The sequence below is a fragment of the Nuphar pumila genome, chromosome 15 (genome assembly GCF_984573655.1).
Source record: "Nuphar pumila chromosome 15, dmNupPumi1.hap1.1, whole genome shotgun sequence".
Lineage (NCBI taxonomy): Eukaryota > Viridiplantae > Streptophyta > Magnoliopsida > Nymphaeales > Nymphaeaceae > Nuphar > Nuphar pumila.
This window is the reverse complement of record NC_143263.1, coordinates 25652623-25674766: the sequence shown is the minus strand read 5'-3', so window position 1 is coordinate 25674766 and position 22144 is coordinate 25652623. Positions and strand designations below refer to the sequence as shown.

The 22144-nt window shown below is 40.3% G+C and overlaps 1 protein-coding gene across 1 annotated transcript in view; it reads right to left on the bottom strand.

The window, feature by feature from the left end:
- Positions 1-5030: 5030 nt before the first annotated feature.
- The window catches only part of LOC149814871 (putative E3 ubiquitin-protein ligase LIN-1), a 50336-nt gene continuing 33222 nt past the window's right edge, over positions 5031-22144 (bottom strand). The window contains exons 3-16 of the mRNA XM_089990437.1: positions 21203-21415; positions 20998-21068; positions 19726-20898; positions 16281-16425; positions 15906-16163; positions 14566-14878; positions 14360-14484; positions 14157-14273; positions 12165-12296; positions 11961-12083; positions 11765-11875; positions 5938-6087; positions 5601-5846; positions 5031-5267 (exon numbers count right to left, since the gene is read on the bottom strand). Coding sequence (XP_089846563.1) covers positions 5250-5267; positions 5601-5846; positions 5938-6087; positions 11765-11875; positions 11961-12083; positions 12165-12296; positions 14157-14273; positions 14360-14484; positions 14566-14878; positions 15906-16163; positions 16281-16425; positions 19726-20898; positions 20998-21068; positions 21203-21415 — 3195 coding nt within the window. The 3' untranslated portion in view covers positions 5031-5249. The remainder of the gene's footprint in view (positions 5268-5600; positions 5847-5937; positions 6088-11764; positions 11876-11960; positions 12084-12164; positions 12297-14156; positions 14274-14359; positions 14485-14565; positions 14879-15905; positions 16164-16280; positions 16426-19725; positions 20899-20997; positions 21069-21202; positions 21416-22144) is intronic.

The following is a 22144-nucleotide window of genomic DNA, read 5'->3' as shown; positions in this document are numbered from 1 at the left end:
ACCGCCTACCTCATATTGGGATTTAACCTACTCTGCATTTCTCTGAAGGGTTTAGCACCCTCATCCATAATAATCCTGTGCATGCAGAAGGAGGGGTCGATCTCCTTTAAATCCGCAACTGACCACCCTATCGTCGTTTTATGCTCCTACAGGACCTGAATCAACTGATGCACCTTATCACTTGTCAGGTCCGAAGCAATAAACAGAGAGTGTTTGCCGATCACCTAAAAAAGCATACTTAAGAGTAGCCGATAAGGGTTTCAACTCAAGTACTAGCGAACACTCGACAGAGGGTTTGGCAGGTAACTCTGCCAGGTCTGGGAGAGGTTCAAAAGTCCAGGCTACTCTTCTTTCGCCTGGTGAGACCATCACATCATGAATCTCCAACTCATCTTTTGGGAATAATACATCCTCCTCCTCCTGAGGATGGTCACTTGACATCCATAAAGGCTCGGCTTCAACCAAGTCTTAGACAATATTTACCTGGAAACAAGCATTATTGCTTGCAGGTCTCATGGCAACATTGAATATATTTAATCACATCTTCTTGTTGCCAAAAGATATGTCCATGGCTATGGTGCGACAGTTAATGTAAGCATTAGCTATTGCCAAGAAAGGGCGACCCAAAATGATGGGTGTCTGCCAGACAAGATATACACCTTCCATATCCAAAATGATGAAATCGATAAAGAAAAAAAAGTCCTCTATCTTGACCAATAAGTCTTTAAGGATCCCTCACAGGACCTTAACAGATCGATCTACCAGCTGTAGGGTCAAGGGTGTAAGCTTTATGTCTTTAAGCCCAAATGTATCATAAAAGAAACTCAGCAAGATGTTAACACTTGCCACAAGATCGAGCAATGCACGCTCGATAAGGATGTTTTCTATGACACAAGAAATGATGGGTGCCCCTGGGTCCTTGAACTTAAGCGGTCTTTGTTATAAAATACTAAACTCACCTGCTCAGTCAAATATACTCGCTTGGGTGCATTGGACCTCGACTTCTGCTTTGGGGTGCAAAGCTCTTGAGAAACTTTGCGTAGGCGGGAACCTGCTGAATCACATCAAGCAATGGGAGGTTTATGTGAACTTTCTTGAATAATTTAAGCATCTCATTCATCTTGACTCTCTGCTTGCCAAAATGTTTTGATTTCTCTAAGGTCTGAGGGAAATAGTCTCTAGGGATGTAGGAAATAGATGGCTTAGGCTGTGTGTCTTGACCACTTTCCTTGGGCCTAGTGGTGGGGTTCGACTGCTTTATGGGTGGGTCCTTGGGGTTCTCAGTCGTCTCCCTAAGTGGGTGAAACTCCTTCCCATTCTGAAGGGTCATAACGGCTTTAGCCTACTCTTGATGAGACTCTGTCAAATGCAAACCATGGTGCATGGTTTCTTTTCCCTAGGGTTGACTTAGTAGACTCCCCTCATTGTGCCTGCTTAATGCCTCAGCTAGCTGTCCCATTTGAGTCTCTAGCTTCGCTATCGACTGTGTATGAGAGTTGAGATTAGCATTTATGTCGAAAAAGGCTTCTAAAAGCTTTTCCTGAAATGATTGACTAGACATGGGTTCCTAGAGAGAAGGCTGACTATACTGGGGTAGAACTTGAGGAAAGTTGGTGCGTGGGTAACTTTGCTGAAAGTTACCCGGTCTACCCTGAGTCTGGGAAGGAAAGGTGGGTGGGCCTTGTGGATTTTTTCACGAAAAATTTAGATGGTTATATGTCTGCTAGAAAAGGTTGTTTGCAGATCTAGAGAAACCTTGTGCTGCCTGAACATATTCTTGAACAAATTTAGGGTATTGTGGCGCTGCTGGACAGTCCACAACATGGTGTGCTGCTCTAGCACACAAAGTCCACACCTGTTGTACTGGGGTAGCTAGAGCATGAAAGTAATTGATCCAATTTTTGGGTCAATGTATCTACTTTTTGATGCAACTCTAGGGAGGCCCCTATCTCATATATTCCCTTTTTCTTGGGTGCCACAGGTGCGCTATCCAATCTTGAGGCCGCGACATGGTGCATTGAGTTTTCGCTCAATGTTTCGAGCAGGGCCCATGCCTCATTCGCACTTTTAAGCATAAATGTGCCCCCACACAAATAATCTACCATTTGCATGTCTTTCTCAGTCAGGCCATCATAAAAGTATTGTACTAACTGCCACTTAGGCACTTGGTAGTAGGGACACTTATTGAGTAGGTCATTCAACATATCTTAGGTTTTATAAAACTATTCTTCCTCTATTTGAAGAAAACTGGTTATGGCCTTTCGATATTGATTCGTTTTGCCAATGAAAAAATATTTTTTAAGAAATTCTGTCTACATTTGCTCCCAGTTAGCAATACGAACTGTATCTAAGGATTTAAGCCAGTGTTCACTTTATACTTTAGAGAGAAATGAAATAAAGTTAACCTAAAAGCGTCATCTCCAAAGTTATGGATCTGCATAGTGGAGCAGATCTCAAGGAATTCATCGAGGTGACGATATGGGTCTTCATTACTATGACCATAAAAATATAGTAGCATCTATATGACGCTGACCTTAATGTCGATTTGATTTGCTTCCACATCAGGTCTCGTGATGCAGGAGACAAGGGTGTAAACATTTGGAATGAAGTATTCTCTAAGGGGACATATAAGTTATTGATCTTTGGCCATGTGGCTTGATTTGTGGCCTTTCTTAATTAAGGACTCGGGGTCCTCTATGGGTAAAACAAGCTCGGGATCTTGCGAGTGTCACCCTCGCATACACCTTAGGTAGAAATTGGTGTAGCAACCGTCCTAAAGTAGTATTCTACCTAAGTCTAACGTGCAAGCGTGATCAAACCACAAAGCAGGCAATTATAGAAAAACAAAAAGTAGTAAACAACTAGAATAGCATGGCAAAAACCATCAATAATATAGTAGTGAAAAAAATACACAATAGTATGATCATCATATATAAATAAATATAGATGAAAACATGACAATATTTGGCAATTTTTTACATGATTGCATTGAAAAATTCACACACGCACATGCAAAAGGTGATGTTATTGCAATCCTTGTCAGGGACACAGCCATGCAAGCATGCATATACATCACATTTAGCCGGTATAAAATTTTCAACTTTATAGTTTTCAAAACATCAAAAACAATAAGAGTAACTTACATATGCAAGTGAAATAATGAACTATCTTACAACAAAGTTCAATTAAATTTTACAAAAGAAAGTTGACAAAAATTGGATGAAATAGTGCATACAAATGTGACAGAATAGAACATCAAAATCTACAGGGATGTGAAGCAACATTCCATAATATAATAGAGATGCATATCTTACAAGAAAGGCTCATCAAAATCTCACAAAATGAGGTTGACAACGATCGGATGAAACGTTGCACAATAACTTCAAAAAAAGAACGTAGAAATCCATTGGTAGAAAGATTATATGAGAAAGTGCAAAAGAACACTGACTAAAGGAGAATAACCATCAAAATAGTTACTAGAAAAGTCACCAGAGAAACCTACTAGAAAAGTGGCCGGAAAAAAGTGTCGAGAGAGGCACGGGGACATAGAACCAGAAGATGGCACCTTCTCTGCTCTTCCACATAAACTGGTGTGTAGTCAACCAAAAAACAACTTTTCAAATTTTGTTCGTCAAAACTTGGTTTCACTGAAAGGTTGAGTTATGCTTAAACTTTAAAGGCTTCAATTTTCGCTAGGAAGGGAAGTCTCGCTGAAAAGTCGAGTTTCGTTGAGAGTTCTGCTATAAGGTGATATTAGAAAATCGAACTTTACTCTTCTCATGTATAGGTGAATCTCATATCTGCCTAAAATTAGAGTTTCACTGGTTCGTGACAGCGAAAGTCATCGTTATATTTTAGCGGAAGGGAGTTATCGTCATAATCACATTGTCTATGTACTTTCGCTATTTTATTTCCTAGGCGAATCTCAGTTACGCTTTAAATATGAAGAGTTTTGCTAGGAAATTTGAAAGCAAAAGCGGCTTTCTACGTTCTAGCAGAAGGGTCAAATCTTCAAAAATATCTCCAAATTCAGTCAGTGGAAATCGAGCTGGTGGGTATGCGAAGAATATTGCGATATCTTGCAGTTATTCTATGAAAGAGCATTATTCTCAGAGGTAGTAATATAGTAATATATATTGCTAGTCATTTGTACATGCAATTTAGTAAAAAACACTTATTTCTCATTTTTCCACTTCTTTTGTAGATCTAACTTCATGGATGTGATCTACATAGTTTATTTAGTAGAAACAGATTTTGGATCATATTTTTGCTACATTGAAGTTGGTTTCCAAAGTCTTAAAAAACTAACAGCCCAAGATGTACTAAATTAAGCTTCATGACTCAGAAAGAAAAAAAACATGTTTTTATATATAAAAAAAAAAGATGCACTGAAGTGTGATCCCTAGCAACAAACAATGTTGAACACATCTATGAGGTCAGATTGAGGAGATACAACTTGCACCTATGATTTTCTAACTAGATTATAGATACTACTATCTACTCTGTGTGTACTTGTATGTGCGTGCTACTTTCTACTCTGTAGAATCTAATTGGAAAATAATACGTGCAAATTGTGCCCACTAAATCTCACCTCATAGACAAGTACAGCATGATTTGTTTGCTAGGGATCACACTTTGAATCATCCTTATGATTTTGAATAGCATAATTTTGGTTTGTGGGCCGTAAATTTTTGAAACCCTTACAAAACCAACTTAAATGTTGCAAAAACATGATCTAAAACCTGTTTTCTACTAAGAAGTTGTCCTATATACTTATATGTAGAGGAATTGGCGAATAAGCACAGGCTTGAACTCTTGAGCAAGCGAGCTCATATGGAGCCAATACAAGCCAAGTTTAAAGAAAGCGAACTTGGCTGGTTCGACAAATTACCAGCTCTAGCATAGCCACACGGTAAATTATTAGCAGTTAAGAAACTTCAGTACCAAAATGAAGAGGCCCGACCTCTTGCTTTGAAGTGGAGGTTCGTAGCCAGAATCACGTGATTGTACACAGGTGCATATACAATGCATTGAAGGAGAGATGGTTAACCTCACGTTAATATTATGTACAACATTATTACACATTGACCAGTCTGTACAATTTGGAGAGCGCCAAGAAATGTAAGCTTTTGAATGAATGGTTCAATCTAATGACTCGGGTTAATAAATCAATAAATAGAGAAGCTTGAAATGAGCCCCGTAACTTCGGCAATATCATTTTGTTTCACCCAACACTGCCTCGACAACTTTTAGCTGAGACCCCATGCCTGCAGATCGAACATCATAAGTATGATTACAAATCAGAAACAGACAATTTCGGCTTTTAACAACTTTCCGAAACATAATAGTAATCTGGTGAGATTGTAACAAGATAGACAACATCTGCATGTGGTACTTTCATGCTTCACTATCTAATTGGAACACCTTTAGAATTAAGTGTACTGGAATGCCATAACAAGATAAGAAACATGTCCTTTTAACTAATAAATCCTCGCTGTTTTTGTTATCTAAACAAAACACATTGCAATTTTATATGTATGCTGCATCAGAGAGAGAGAGAGAGAGAGAGAGAGAGAGAGAGAGAGAGAGAGAGTAGTTACTTGAATCGATCCATCTGCAGTTCCAAGAACCAAAACCTCATGCTCAACATACAAGGACATGCTTAGCACCGGACAATTTGTTCGAGTGTCGAGTGTTCCTACTCTGTTGAGCCTCTTCCTTGACCACACTTCCACAGTACCTGCCTGACACCCTAGGTAGATGAGCTCAGAACTTACAGCTATTGATCGCACATCTGCAGTTGATGCTAATGACCCCACCAACCTAGAGGACGCAACACTCCAAATCTATAGGCAAATTAACAATAATGCCATCGGAGTTCATATGACAATTATAGATATGCTTTTGGATATCCTAAAGTTTCACAGATTAAATTACCTTCACAGCCGGTGCTCCATCTAAAGAAGCATTTGATGAATAGACGAAACCATCATGAACTTGCAGAGCATATATTGGATTAGCTTTTCTTATCAATTTCCTGATACCTACCTGAATTGTAATTGAAGTTCCAGTTGCCAAATCAACTTCCTATAAATCCAGTGATTTTTTAAATCAGCAAGAGAAATACCGACTGAATGAGAAAGAAGACCTAACATGCAAATGATAATATCTCCTGCTCAAAGTACTTATCAGCATCATCAATATATTGAATTAGCATCATAGCATATGGTTTCAAAACAATTCTGTATCATAGCATATGGTTTCAAAATAATTCTGTGGAAAGATCCCCAAACTATAAATCAGTTCGACAATGCATAAACCTCACGGTTCAAATATATGATGTTTTAGAGAAAGTAAATGGCATGTATACAGTTGCTTGAAAATAGGAAATGAACAAGGGCATTAGAAAAGAAGTTCAAAACCTGGTCACACTTCTATGGGATTCACATGGTACATAATTTTCTTAGATCAAAATGTAAGACTTAAAATGAAGTTAAAATAAAGCAAAAGTTTGAAACCTGATCTCATATCTATGAGATTCACATGATACATGATTTTCTTAGATGAAAATGTTGTTAGGAAAACCACGAGCAAGAAACAACAAAAAAGAACAAGAACAATCTAATGAAACACAAGAAGAACACAGATTTACGTGGAAAAACCTCTCCTCAAATCCGAGAGAAAGTAAAAAACCACGGCCGCCCAGAGAGAAATCTTATTACTCTTATCAGACAGTTACAAGCTAGGGAAAGAAAAGCGAGAATATAAACAAGGCAAGGGCAACAACCCTAACCCTAACCAAATCGGGTCGGATCCACTGAAAACCGGGTCCCAAACATAAGTCCCAAAAAAATTTCTTCAGGGGGGGGGGCGCTACCCCCCTATAACCCCCCGCCAGGGGCGGCCCCCCCTGGACCCCCGCCCGCGCAGCGGGAGCCACGCCGGGGGGAGCCCCCGAACCCCCCTTTGTGCAAGGGAAAAAACAGTAAATCAGGCTCCACAACTCATCAATCTCCCACTTGGAGACTGATACAAAAAAAAATTCTCCAACTGTCTTTCTTCTCAAACTCTTCTCTGAATCTCTGAAACGACATCCCTCCCTCATGCTCATTGAAGGAGTCCAACTGAGGCAATGCACAACCTCAGTTTCTCAGTGGTCACACCCTTTGTCAACATATCTGCTGGATTCTCGGCACCAAGGATCTTCTCTAATGACAATGTCCCATCATTTATCTTCTCTCGAATGTAATGATACTTTAATTGAATGTGCTTTGTCCTTGAATGAAATACTGGATTCTTTGCAAGGCACAAGGCACTCTGACTGTCACTTAAGAGAACACTTTTGTCCTGTTCCTTGCCAATCTCTTTCAGAAAATTCTTCAACCACACCATCCCCTTTCCGGCCTCAGAAATAGCAATATATTCAGCTTCTGTGGTTGAGAGGGCAACACATTTCTGAAGTCTTGACATCCAACTGATCGCGGTGTTACCAAATGTAAACACATATCCAGAAGTGTTCTTCCGTCCGTCCACGTCTCCACCAAGGTCTGCATCTACAAAACCTTGCAAGTTTGCACTTCTCCCACTGAAACAAAGTGTCATACCTGATGTCCCCTTTAGATATCTCAATATCCACTTCACAGCTTCCCAATGCTCTGGTCCTGGATCCGCCATATAACGGCTCACAACTCCCACTGCATAAGCAATATCCGGTCTGGTACACACCATGGCATACATGAGACTGCCAACGGCTGAGGCATATGGGACCTTAGCCATTTTCTCTCGTTCCTCGTCTGTTTTTGGTGACTGCTCCTTCGAGAGTTTGAAGTGACTTCCCAGCGGGGTGCTCCTAGGCTTTGCATCTTGAACTCTAAATCTTTCCAATACTTTTCCAATATATTTTTCCTGTGATAGGTTTAGAGTTCCCTTCTCTCTATCCCGAGTGATCCACATTCCAAGAATCTGGTTTGCTGGGCCCAAGTCTTTCATCTCAAACTCTTTTGATAATTTCCGCTTAAGTATGTTTATTTCCTGCATGCTAGAACCTGCAACAAGCATGTCATCTACATACAAAAGCAAAATAATGTAAGACTCACCAAAGTTCTTGTAGTAACAACAATGGTCCAACTCAGATCTTCTAAATCCACAGTTACACATAAAAGTGTCAAACCTTTTATACCATTGCCTTGGAGCTTGCTTTAGGCCATATAGGCTTTTTTGCAGTTTACACACCAAGTCTCCTTTACCCTGGCTTTTGAAGCCTTCAGGCTGCACCATATAAATCTCCTCCTCCAAATCTCCATGGAGAAAAACAGTTTTCACATCCAACTGCTCTAGGTATAAGTTTTCTGCAGCCACAATACCAAGAATTGTCCTTATGGTAGTCAACTTCACCACTGGAGAGAATATCTCAGTGTAGTCGATCCCCTCCTTTTGCAAAAATCCCTTAACTACCAATCTTGCCTTGTACCTCTTGCTGCCATCAGACTCATCTTTCACTCTGTACACCCATTTGCTCAGCAATGCTTTCTTTCCCTTCGGTAATTTGGTTAGCACCCAAGTCTCATTCTTTTGCAAAGACTTGATTTCATCTTGCATTGCTAACTCCCACTTAACCGAATCTTTCACCTGCATTGCCTCAGAAAAATGTTCTGGCTCGCCAGAATCAGTCAACAGTAAGTAGTGTAAAGATGGAGAATACCGAGTCAAAGGTTTAGGTACTCTAACAGATCTCCTCAACTCAAATGCAGGAGTGGTTGGCTCTACGTTAGAGTCTACTTCGACTGTCTCAGAATTCTCAACAGGGGTGTTTGTTGAGATTTTCTCCAAGTCAATCTCTCTCATCATATCTTCTTGTTTTTCTGTCCCCTCTGATTCTACACTGGACCTGTCTTTGTAAAACACATTCTCATTAAACGTTACATCATTAGTTCTTATTACTTTCCGATTTTCTTCATTCCAGAAACGATAACCAAAGTAATTAGAGCCATATCCAATGAAGTAACATTTTTGGGCCTTAGCATCTAGCTTATCCCTATTCTCAGAATCAATGTGTACCTTCTTCCCCGTCCATTCTTCTTCTGTAAGTTTCATATCCAATGGGACTGAAGGACCCCGGTTGATCAGATAGGATGCAGTATTGATAGCATCAGCCCAAAATGCCTTGGGCAAACCTGCGTGCAGTCTCATGCTCCTCGCACGCTCATTGAGAGTTCTATTCATCCTCTCAGCAACTCCATTCTGTTGTGGTCGGTTAGGAACAGTCCGACTCATTTTAATTCCGTTCTCCGCACAAAATGCTTTGAACTCTGTACTGTCATACTCCCCTCCATTGTCAGTCCGTAAGCCCTTCACTTTCAGCCCGGTCTCATTTTCTACCTCTATTTTCCACTTCTTAAAAGTGGCAAAAACATCAGATTTATTTTTCAAAAAATAAACCCATACCTTTCTAGTGGAATCATCAATGAAGGTCACATAGTATCGTGAGCCTCCAAGGGAACAAACAGGGGCTGGTCCCCAAACATCAGTGTGTACTAATTCCAATTTCTTTGCCCTCGGTTCTCTTCCGATCTTTGAGAAACTGACCCGTTTCTGTTTGCCTAACACGCAATCCTCACAGAAACCAGTGTGTACAGACTTCAAGTCTGGCAATAGTCCCTTTGATGCTAACACATTCATCCCTTTCTCGCTCATGTGCCCGAGTCTACAATGCCACAACTTAGCATCTGCTTCCGAACTCACCGAAGCAACAATATCTTGGTCGTTATCAGTCATGTACAGGGTCCCCAATTTTCTTCCCTGTGTAACAACCAAGATTCCCTTCATAATTTTTCAGAAACCATGTCCAAATACGGTTTTATACCCGGCACTATCCAACTGACCTATTGAAATCAGATTTCTCTTTAAACCAGGTATATAACGAACATTATGCAATGTCCATTTGGACCCATAAGCAGTCCTAATATGCACATCCCCCCTCCCCATAATATCTAACTGCTCATCATCAGCTAAATAAACTTTACCAAGCTTTTCGGCTACAAAATTGTGCATAAGCTCTTTGCACGGAGTAGAGTGAAAAGAGGCACCTGAGTCTAAAATCCATGACTCGATTGGACTGTCCACGCTCAAGATCAAAACGTCCTCAAAACATGCAGTTTCTTCAACTGTTGCATTTACAGACTGAGCGTTGTCCTGGTTCTTCTTCTTAGGGGCTTTACAATCCCGCTTTAGATGACCCTTTTTATCGCAGTTCCAGCAGACAAGGTCACCACGAGGTCTCGACTTACTCCTTCCCTTTGATCTTGACTTACCACGGTTTGAACTCTGGCCCCGTTGGAAGTTTCTCCCTCTGCCTTCGAAACTCAAGGCAGCGCCTGAGGATTCTCCCGACTCCTTTCTCCGAATATCCTCACTGAGAATCATATCTCGGATTTCTAAGAGTTTTAACTTCTTCTGGCCAGACGAACTGCTCACCGCAGTTACCGTCGCACCCCAACTCTCGGGTAAAGAGGATAGAAGAATAAGGGCTTTTACCTCATCATCGAAATCGATGCTCACCGAACTCAGCTGGCTTGTGATGGTGCTGAACTCATTGATATGATCTGTCACAGAGGCACCCTCAACCATCTTTAGATTGAACAACCATCGCATCAAATACACTTTGTTAGAGGCGGATGGCTTCTCGTACATGTTTGACAAAGCCGCCATCAAATCTGCCGTCGTCTTCTCATTTGCAATGTTAAACGCAACATTGCGAGACAGGGTGAGACGAATCACACCTAGGGCTTGTCGATCCAACAATAACCATTTTTCTTCCCCCATCGTCTCCGGTTTCTTTCCCGATAGAGGCTGATACAGTTTCTTTTGATACAACAGATCCTCGATCTGCATCTTTCAGAAACCGAAATCCTTACCATCGAACTGATCGATCTTTATCTTTCCCTCTTCCATTCTTGCTTCAACGAACCTAGCTTTGATACCAGTTGTTAGGAAAACCAAAAGGAAACAAAGAACAAGAACAATCTAACGAAACACAAGAAGAACACAGATTTACGTGAAAAAACCTCTCCTCAAATCCGAGAGAGAGTAAAAAACCACGGCCGCCCAGAGAGAAATCTTATTACTCTTATCAGACAGTTACAAGCTAGGGAAAGAAAAGCGAGAATATAAACAAGGCAAGGGCAACAACCCTAACCCTAACCAAATCGGGTCGGATCCACTGAAAACCGGGTCCCAAACATAAGTCCCAAAAAAAATTCTTCTGGGGGGGGCGCTGCCCCCCTATAACCCCCCGCCAGGGGCGGCCCCCCCTGGACCCCCGCCCGCGCAGCGGGAGCCACGCCGGGGGGAGCCCCCGGACCCCCCTTCGTGCAAGGGCAAAAACAGTGAATCAGGCTCCACAACTCATCAAATGTAACACTTGAAATGAAGTTAAAATAGAGCAAAGCTTATTTATATGGCAACGTTACATACATATAGACATTATTTACCAGTATGTTTCAATTTTAATCCAATATAATAGCTGGAAAAAGGGGTCGTGTTTTAGAGGAATACAGGATCCTAAAACATAGCATATAAAAGTTGTCCTGAAACATTCAAAATAAAAAGTTCACTCATATTTTGAAAGCACATGGCACATAACTGCACCAAAAATATGCTTAACTGGATAAGAGCATAAATCAAACAATTATAATGGTCTGACTTTATCAAAACACAAATTTTATATCATGGATATTTGGGATAATCAACAATTGGATGTTGATACCTGAATGCTGCCATCATTGCACCCACAGTAAACTCGTCCTTGTACCAAAGCCAGGCTTCTAACATGCTTGTTCGTATTGACCAACTTGGATCGCCCATTCCAAGAATGAACCTGCAATATGGTGAAGAATATTTTCACAAACATCAATTGATTGTCAAGAAGTAAAGACTTGAAAATGGTTAAATAAGAATTCTACCTTCACGCCAGATCCCTGTGGAATGAAACAAGCAACAGCATTAGCAACAGTAAGATTATGAACTGAGTCCTTCACATCATGGACTTGTACAAGCTGTATTCCGTCTACACCAATAGACCAGACCTATTTGCAGGAAACAGCCACTTAGAGAAAATAAAAATAGATCTGATACTAATTCACAGTTGGCCCATGTAGAAAACCTACCCTTATGGATTTGTCCAAAGAACCACTATACAATTTCTCATTGTTCTGCAAAACTGCCAAGCTTGTGACTGGCTTTGAATGCACCCTAGTTTGTTGGATGCAGTGTAGAAGGCTTTCTCTAATGCTCCAGACCTTGATAACAGCCGTGTTTATGTCAGAGATAATGCTGATGAGCCTAAGATTTCATTGTCACAGGAAAAAAGACTTTGAAATGAACTGAGTAGTATGGCTATAAATTCCTTTGAACATACTCTTGAGGTATCAGACACTCGCATAAATGAAGGCACAGGAACTGTCGATATTTAAGATAGGTCTGCTGGAGCTAAAGGGTTTTAACTTTTCACATTGAAATATTCTCCAATACTTATTTTTCATTCGTAATAGAATTGAAAATGATGCCACAGTTCAAATACATTTTGGCTCATTTTCAAGATTTGCATTGGTAAAAAGAGCTTTTTCAGTGTTCATAACATATTTGTTCTTTCTGAAGATATGACAAACATTGTAACACGTTGTATTCTCTTTTCATTTTTTATCAAAGGTTCATAAAATAGAATTTTTTCTCTTTTGAAGATGTGAAGAACATGCAAACAGTGTCATAGGTTATCCACTCAGTATTCCTGTTGTATTCTGTAAGTCTTTCATGTTCTGCTCCTGGCTAACGGTTCAGCAAATACACCTAACAAATTGTTGGAAATGCATGTCATTATTGGTTAACAAGCAGATTTTGGAATGTGTATTTCTCCATCACTTTTTACGCAATTATAATATCCAAGCACAAAAAGGTTACATATATAGATAAATTATTTTATAGATTGAATGACTAGTATTACTTAATTACACCTCAATGCCCTCATTTTCTATTAAATGCTAAATAGCATATGGTGTGATATGTACAACATAACTGTTACAATGCAAAAGCATATACTGAAATGAAGTGAATAACAATCACAATGGAATGCCACTAAGGGCTACAAGAGATCACAAACACAAAGACCACTATTGGGTCAAATACAATCTCACGAAGGAGACACACAAGATCACAATCTTACAAAGAACACAATATAAAAATAAATATTTTTATATCACCACACATATGCTTGTGAAAAGCACAACTCAATACAAAAGGAGAGCTCTATTTATAGAGCCATACAAGACAAGAAGGGAGGCAGTACAACGACTAGTTGGACTGCCTCCAACAGTGATGTTGACTGTTACATAAAAACAAAAAATAAAAAAAAATAAAAATGACTATACAGGCCCTACTAGGCTGTATTTATTACATGTACTAAAAAGACCAAAATACCCCTAAGGCTTTCAATATCTTAGGTGGGCGGTTTCCATGGGTTAAAATCAATCCAGGGCTTTCCTCAACTTACCTAGCAAAAAAGAAGATATACAACTATGCTCTCCTCATCTATTTAACATATATGAAAACCCCCTCCTCAGCTTCCAAATTTGCTTGTTTCTCACCCAACCATCAAACTTATCATGGCAATATACACATTAAAGAAGAGCCTTTTGTGCACCTTGTTCTCAATCATTTCTTGGATGCTCATCTTAAAGAAATCAGTGCAAGAATCTAAAGTGACAGAAGACTAAATATATCCATATCTGAACTGAGCTTAAGAATCGTTGCCTTAATCTGCAAAAGAACCTGCCAAAGCATATGCTCCTTATTTGACCTTTGCAAATCTCTATTTATTTTCCTGATTGTTTCAATGTAGGGAATTTATGCTAGTACAAGTGAAATATTGGATCATGTAATGAAGCATGAAACCCATGAGCACATAACTACGCAGCTTTTCTAACAGGATAACATTCATTCTTAGACCTTCATCAATAGCCAATTAAACATACATGGACATAATAAAATCATCATGATTTATGATGGAGATTGTTTGTTGAGATGAAATTTCCAGAATTCAAGCAGGAACTTAAATGTAGTCTTATGGAAAGCTCAACATTAATTGCAAATGACTAGATCCTAACCTTGATTGTTCCATCTGAATGGCCACTAAAAATAAGATCTTTGAAGCAATTGACAGCTAATACTTTTCGATTCTCACTGCAATCCTTTTGATCCAACTCTTTATGAATCCAGATGTCCTGCTTGAAACAGGAAAAAAATTCAGTTCCATGTAACCTTTTGAAACAGACCTTCAACAATCATTGCCAGATTAGAGGACACTTACATAGATGGAATCTTGGCGTTCTACAAGAACCTTCGACATTTCAGCTGCTAAAGAGGATGTCTTCTTCAATTTCCTCAAGATTTTCAGTATATCTTTCATGTGTAAAATAAGAACTTGGAAGACATCTGAAGTTTTGAACAATCACAGAATTAGCTTTGGGATCACAGTGCCTACTAGCTTACACTTTTGACAAGTTGAATACCAACCAGGGTCATGCATACGTATAAAGCTGTTCATGACAAGCATCGCAAGAGCCCTGTCTTCCACATCTCGAGCAGACTTAAAGTTTGAAATGAATAGTTCTAGCAAGCATGGACGTGCAGCTCCACATACCCCTGTGTCTGGAAGGGCTGTAAGCATAGAAGCAAGCCAGGTTGCTGAAACAAAACATGCTGCAGATAGCTCCTTACATCTGCTCTTCATACCCTCTGCCAAAGCTTCAAAAATCAGACCAAATTCATGACTGACTAGAGAAAGTGCCATTTTCCTTTCCCACTTATCAGCTACTTTCTCCTCTTCCTGTTACAAAAATACAAATTACAGGGAATTGCCATGCAAGAAGAAAATTCAAAAGACACAAAGTAAGAATGCATATATTCACTATTTTTTCCTCTGAAAAAAGAAGCATACTTATTAGAATCATTCCAACAAAGATAAGAAAAAGATTCCTAACAATAAAGAAAATCTTTTTGCTAAGGTTTAATCCAGGAGACAACTGATAAAATGAAGAATCAGCTTCCCAAGAAGGCACTGAAATACCGAGTGATATTAAACAGCCTAATACCAAAACAGCATATTATTTCCTTTTTGAAAAACTTGGTGCTACTTATGTTGTATAAATGAAGCACCAAAAAGAAAAGGAAGACTGGATTATTAATTCAGCAAACCATATCAATTCCTAAGAGCCATAGAATTACAGAAAAGTTCCCCAGCTCCTTGAGCTGATATATGAGCTCAAGTTGTTGATTTGAAGTTCAGATGATGGTTGCCAGTTGAGGAAGCGGGAAGCGATACGGGAAGCGGGAGCGGAAAGCGAGGCACTTTCAAAATTTTAGGAAGCGGGAAGCGTAGGACCACTTAGGAGCGAATCAGGAATCGTCTCGGAAGCGACCTAGGAAGCGAACCGGAAGTGACCTAGGAAGCGAAAAAAATAAAGATAAAAAATAAAAAATACAAAAAAATGAAAAAATGAAAAAAATGGGGGAAGTGAGGGGGAAGCGTGCTTCCCATTAAAGGGAAGCGCGTTTTCCATTAAAGGGAATCACACTTCCCATTTAAAAATGGCGTTTCCCCGCACGTTTCGCTCTTCAGGGAAGCGTGCTTCGAGGAAGCACGCTTCCCCACTTACCTAGGCGCTTCCGGTAACTCTGGTTCAGAGCCTCAGAAGGAAAAGAAATGTACACTAAAATCAGGCAGCAACATGGGCAGCTTAGCACATACCCAAGATATGTATTCCATCAATTATTAATAATGAATTCGAAAACCCAGAGGACATATAACTAGAAAACTTTCAGTTTATTAGCTTCGCTTGATAAAGAACACTCACCAAATTATCCTTCAATTGACTTTCTACAAGACAGTTTTGTTCTGTTTGCATTGCAGCTATGTAATCCTTATCAAATCCTGCACGCTTAAGAAGAAGAGAACGAACAAGTGGCTTTCCCGATGCAGAGAACCTTCCTTGAAGTGCAACAATAATTTCTGCAGCAGCTGTTCGGGTAGCAGGAAACTTGGAATCTCTGAGGCAAGAAATGAGTGCATCTATGGCCTCCTCACGGTATATGCTCATCTTTCTAGGCTCTGCCTGCCAAGTGGGAATTTGATGAATAACCAAGTTATTTAAATCATAGAAACTGGAAAATAAGAAATGTCAAAAGCAAAATATCTCAGTTACTGTCACGCTAGTAAAACAATTCCCAACCAAGAGATCAAGTTGGAGTAGAAGACCAGCAATGACAGGGCGCTGGTCCTGCAGAGCTCTCTGTAGATAAATGAGAAGAGTATGCATTGTACTGAATGAACCCTCATTCTTTATGTTTCGGAGAAGCTGCTCATTATATGTCCTCCTAAAGACAAACATGTTTGTTATTTTCGGAAACAAATGTTGCATAGAGAAACAGTTCTAATAACTATTACAGTATATAAGTAGCACAGGAAACTCATTCACCAAGCCATGTTGAAAGGACCATATGAGGTGACATTTACATCTGCAAATTCATCGAGGGATCATGGAGAGCCAGATAGCCTAGCAAAATGATAAATAAAGTTGACCTGCGACATCTAGTTGTATTTGATATAGCTAGTTGGTGTAACCACCACGGGGTCACCCCCCATGTGACCAGCGGGGTGGTTGTGAGGGTGCTGAGATGAAGGCAATAGATCAAACCTGCTGGCACATGGGTGTGCCCGTAGCTTTTAGAGGTGGGCCACATAAGGCAGGGTGGTAGTGGGGCCCCACCCAGGGTTTTCCTCACTTCAGCGAGGGTTCCTCGTCACAAAAAAAAAAGATATAGCCAATTGGTGTACAAACATGCAATGGTTTTATGGCCAAAGTTAAAATCTCAAGAAGGAAAGGATGTTATTTTGACGAGTTCCACTAGAGCATTAATCCACGTGATAAACTTTTTGCAGAGGTACTGAGTGGAAAGCATTATGCTAAGGAGCAACTAAGATAGTTAGTCGACCCTCAAACTTTTTGCAGAGGTACCGAGTGGAAAGCATTATGCTAAGGAGCAACTAAGATGGTCAATCGACCCTCTGATGTTGTCAACCAAGAAAGGAGAAAAGGACATCAATGTTGGTTCAATATCTTTTAATTCATTCAACTAATTTCCCTTTAAAAGTCATTACCAGGTATAACCTCAAGCACGTATCCTTCTCACTTCAAAACAAGCAAAGGACCAAATGTATCAACAACACAAACAAATAATGCAAGTATCATAATATAACCAAACCTACTATTCTAACCATTGTTGTGAAAAGCGTTGAGGCGTAGCGAGGCGCTCCACCAAAATCTGAGGCGAGGCGTAAAGCATAAGCCTCAATTTTTTTTTTGAAAACTTAAAAAAAACTATAAAAAATATCTAAAATTATAAATAAATAAATAATGCTTTATTGATGAAGCAACAACCAACAAGAAATAAAAAATCTCAAATAAATATTGACAAAATATGAGATTAGCATGTAAAAGTAACATTAATGCAACAAGTTGATCTACGTAAGTATCTAAGAAATAAAATATGAGCATTCATTCAATAAAAAATTAACAACGAAATGCATATTAGCATTAACATCATGTCATAATTAGAAAATGCATGTTAGCATTAACAACCAAACGTTAATATATTTGTCCAAAACTCTTCAAAATGAGAGTAAAGCACAGATATACACTAACATATAAGAATATTCAATAAAAAAAACTTAATATCAAACAATTAAAAAATTGGGTAACTTTATTATTCAAATGTAGTGTGTTAACTTTTTGCCACTAGCATTCACTAAAAGTAGCTTGTCAACATAAGGGCCAGAATTCATCTATTATTATGAAATAATAGATAAAGGTTGATTCAAGCTGCAAAGAGCTTCTTGTTCACTTTTTTCTAATGAAATCTCGTTGAATCTATAAACTGTCACATAAGTACAACTATGGGTATGGATGCAGGTGTGGGCACATAGGGTACAACATCAGAATTTACAAAAGTATGGGGTATAGGGGTATGACACAGCTATGTGTGTGTATGTGCGCATGTGTGTATTTTTTTTGTTTGAGAAAAAATAGGTATACATGCATGTGTGTTTGTGTGTATCAAGCATCATACAATAATGAATAAAAACAACCCTTTATGCACCTTAAAATGGATCAAAATAGGTAATGGATTGGGTTTGATTGGTCAAATCCAAAACTGGTCTAACCCGTGCCCATTGAAGTACCAGGTATACCTGAGTTGACACAGGTCGACATTTTCATGAAGTAGACATATTACATAGCTCATGACAAGCCAAACCAAGCCGAGTTAAAAATTTACCTTTCTTCTTCTTTTTAGGCTGACAGAGGAGAGAGGTGGGAGAGACCTAGACAAGCAAGTGCGTGAGAGACGAGTGAGTGAGTGAGAGACGAGCGACTAAGTGAGAGACGAGCAACTGAGTGAGTGAGAGATAAGTAGAGATATGGGAGACGAGCGAGAAATTGGAGAGAGTGAGTGCGACCAAGACAAGAGAGAGGTGGGAGAGAGTGAGTGAGAGACGAAGCTGACAGAATGAGGGGCCCCGACCCTAATTAGGGTTGAGGGCCCTAATATTTAACCCTAATTTTTAGTCAAATGGGGGCTTTGACCCCCATTTGACTAAAAACTTGAGGCGTGTACGCCTCACCTTGAGGCACGCCTCGCCTCGAGGCATACGCCTCAAAGCGTATGAGGCGTACGCCTCAGGGCATTTGCGCTTTTATGTTGCGCCTCAAGGCATAAAGGCCCTCGCCTTGAGGCGAGGCATGCTTTTTGCACATTGAGGCGCGTTTTTAATAACACTGATTCTAACTAAGCAAGAGATTTGAATGAAAATTTGTAAATCAGAGCAGATGAAGAGATATGATGTGCAGAGAAAGCAGATGCATTATTTGCATGAACTAAGGGTGCATTTGAATCCCTCGGATCTTGAGATGAATTATTTCCACTAGAGCATTAATCCACCTGACAAACTTTTTGCAGAAATACTGAGTGGAAAGCATTATGCTGAGGAGCAACTAAGATGGTCAGTCGACCCTTTGATGTCGTCAACCAAGAAAGGCGAAAAGGACATCAGTGTTGGTTCAATAACTTTCAATTCATTCAACCAATTTCCCTTTAAAAGCCATTAACAGGTATAACCTCAAGCACGTATCATTCTCACTTCAAAACAAGCAAAGAACCAAATGTATCAACATCACAAACAATTAATGCAAGTATCATAATATAACCAAACCTACTATTCTAACTAAGCAAGAGATTTGAACAATGAAAATTTGTACATCAGAGCAGATGAAGAGATATGATGTATAGAGAAAGCAGATGAATTATTTGCACGAACTAAGGGTCTGACCAGATTAGAGATCCTCGGATCTCTAGTCCGACCCCCAGGGCTTGGTCTAGAGATCCGAGGATCTCTCTCCGTCTCCCTTTATTTCAGGGATCCCAAATCCCTGAAATGAGGGGATTTGAGATCCCCGGTTTGAGTGCCTCGGATCTCTGGCGGGCCTACGCCACATCAGCCAGCCCCATGCTAGTTCAGATCCTCGGATTTGAGATCCGAGGCATTCAAACGCACCCTAAATGACATACCCAGCTGATTCAGGTTTTCAGGGTATTAACTAACAAAGTGAAGAAGCATGCCTGTTTAGACGGACGAGTTCAGATAGGAAACGAACAATTTCGAACCGCTCTGCATCATCAACATTTATAAAGCTTTCGAAGACAGGTGCTAAATTAGCCTTGTCTACAATTATTTTCCTGCAACTTCCTCTCTCTACAATGCAGCTCAGTAGGATTCTGACAGCCGCAACCCTCTCCTCAATCCTATCAGACGCCAGACTACTGATGATATTCTCCAGTGCCTTCTCCATAATTACAGCACGACCAACATTATGAACATTACTATCGTCCCCTTTAAGAATCTCCACCAAAAGAAAGATGGCAGCTGTCTTTGGTCTCAAATACGTTCGTAAATGCCGACTTTCCTCTTGCTCTTCTTCCTTCACAACTGCCAATAGGGAATGAACCAGATCCATGGCGACAAGGCTTGCCCGCGAAGGCCTCAGCAGATAAATTAATGCAGCAGCCTCAGGCATTCCCTTTTTGAGCAGAGTTCTGATGCACTTTATGTCTGAATCAATACCTCTAAGTGTCTGCATGATGATGTCATTCCTAGCAACCAGCTCCGAGAGGAGATAAATAGTCACACTTAACACCCGAAGGTCCTCCGAGTTGAAGAGTACCTTCACGAGCCCATTTACAACCGGAGGTTTTGCCAAGACGGTCTGAATTTCATGGGCTGCATTTGCTTCAATCCATGCCCTTTCGATGGCAAGCACAGAATTCTCCATTTCCTGCAGCATTTCTGACATGCAGAGCTTAGTTATCTCTGGCATAAGCTCACTGATGATCCCATCAACCCCGCTGATAACACTGATTGGAGACGAAGGTGGTCTGAATTTTGTTGAATCAGCGAGACCCATCTTGGGGCCTTCATTGTTGGATTGAGTCAAACCCTTGGACTCGAGAAAGGAACCCGGATTCTGCTCCCTCCAATCTGCAATGATCCGTTTTAGGACACAGTTGGTTTTAGGCAGGATGGTGATCGCTAGATCTTGGTGCGCGATGAGGCACGTACTGTTCCTCCTCTCAGTCCATTCCTGAATGGCTCTCTGCTCATAGGTTTGGTCAGTCTCCAGCGTCACTGGGTCGACAAAGAGTTGACCCGTTATGGGGCAAACAAAATCCTTTGGTGGCGTTGGTTGGGGTGTTGTCCAACCATTGTCAGAATCACCCATTAACGAGCCCAATGAACTGTGAGAGAGAGAGACGGAGATTTGAGTGATGGAGTCATACTGATAGAAGGGTAACGTGTACATATATAAAATAGATAGAGATGAACCAAATCCTCACCAGCTGCTTTCTGAATGTTCATTGGTGGTCTGCTTATGCTCACAAACCGAAGAGTCCTTTTGAATTGTATCCTGCAAAACAGCAAAGTCCGCAGATTGATATAGATAGTTGGCTTGGATGAACACGATAAAAGAGAAGGACAAGGTTTCGAAGAGAAGAAGAAAGGGAGTTTATCATCTTTATGCTTCTTGGGAAGAGTTTACACCTCCGGATCGTCCTCGGCATCAGAAGAAGACAGGGAGTGATCTGAGGAGAGGGTCAATCCTTCCATTAGAAGACTGCTATCATTCGAAATAGTGCTTGGGAATTCTGTCTTTAGAAGGTCGGCAGCCACCCTCTCTGAAAATGAAACCAAAGGCTGCCCACTCATGGAGGCGAAAGAGAGGTCAATCGCACCTTCCTTCTTTTCCCTCATTGGCTAGCAATTGCAAAGAACATAGATGAAACAAATTTGTCCATTCAGGTTAGGTGGAGAATGCATGCAGAAAGCAAAAGGAAAAAAGGAAAAAAAAAAGATCACGAGTTGAGAGATGCATCATATACACGCCAATGAATGCTCATGGTATGACAGACAGGATCAAGGAGGTTGATGCCATGGCACTACTTCACATGAAATATGAAATTCCTCGCAGAATTTAGCTTGCCAATGACCAGGTTTAGTGCTGGTGTATCTGTAATTCTAGCTCCACTTTGGGGGGGGGGGGGGGGGGGGCGGGGCACTTCAATGCTAATATCAATTTTGCCCATGGCAACTGGCAAGTAGAGAAGAACAAGGAAAAACCCAGAGGAACGAGAGGCAACAAGAGAGTTGGGTTGATTTTTACACAAACTCTTATGATTATTAATGACCAAATCTGTCCCAACAAATAACAATGTGTTCCTACTAAAAAGAAAAAAAAAAAGAAATATTGCAAGGTATTCCCAGTAGGTATAACCATACACATTCCCAATAAGTATTTTATGTTTATGCTAAGCGACAAAGTTTTTTTTAGCAATGTCATCACATATGCTTTTCTCGACCTTTTGGCCAACAAGAAGTTACCGGAAGCTTCTTAGATAGGCGAGTCAAAGCACGATACTCTACGCTTTAGAAACTTAAGGAGAACCTCGATTCCTCCATACTTCTCCTGTGCTTTCTACATGCTTA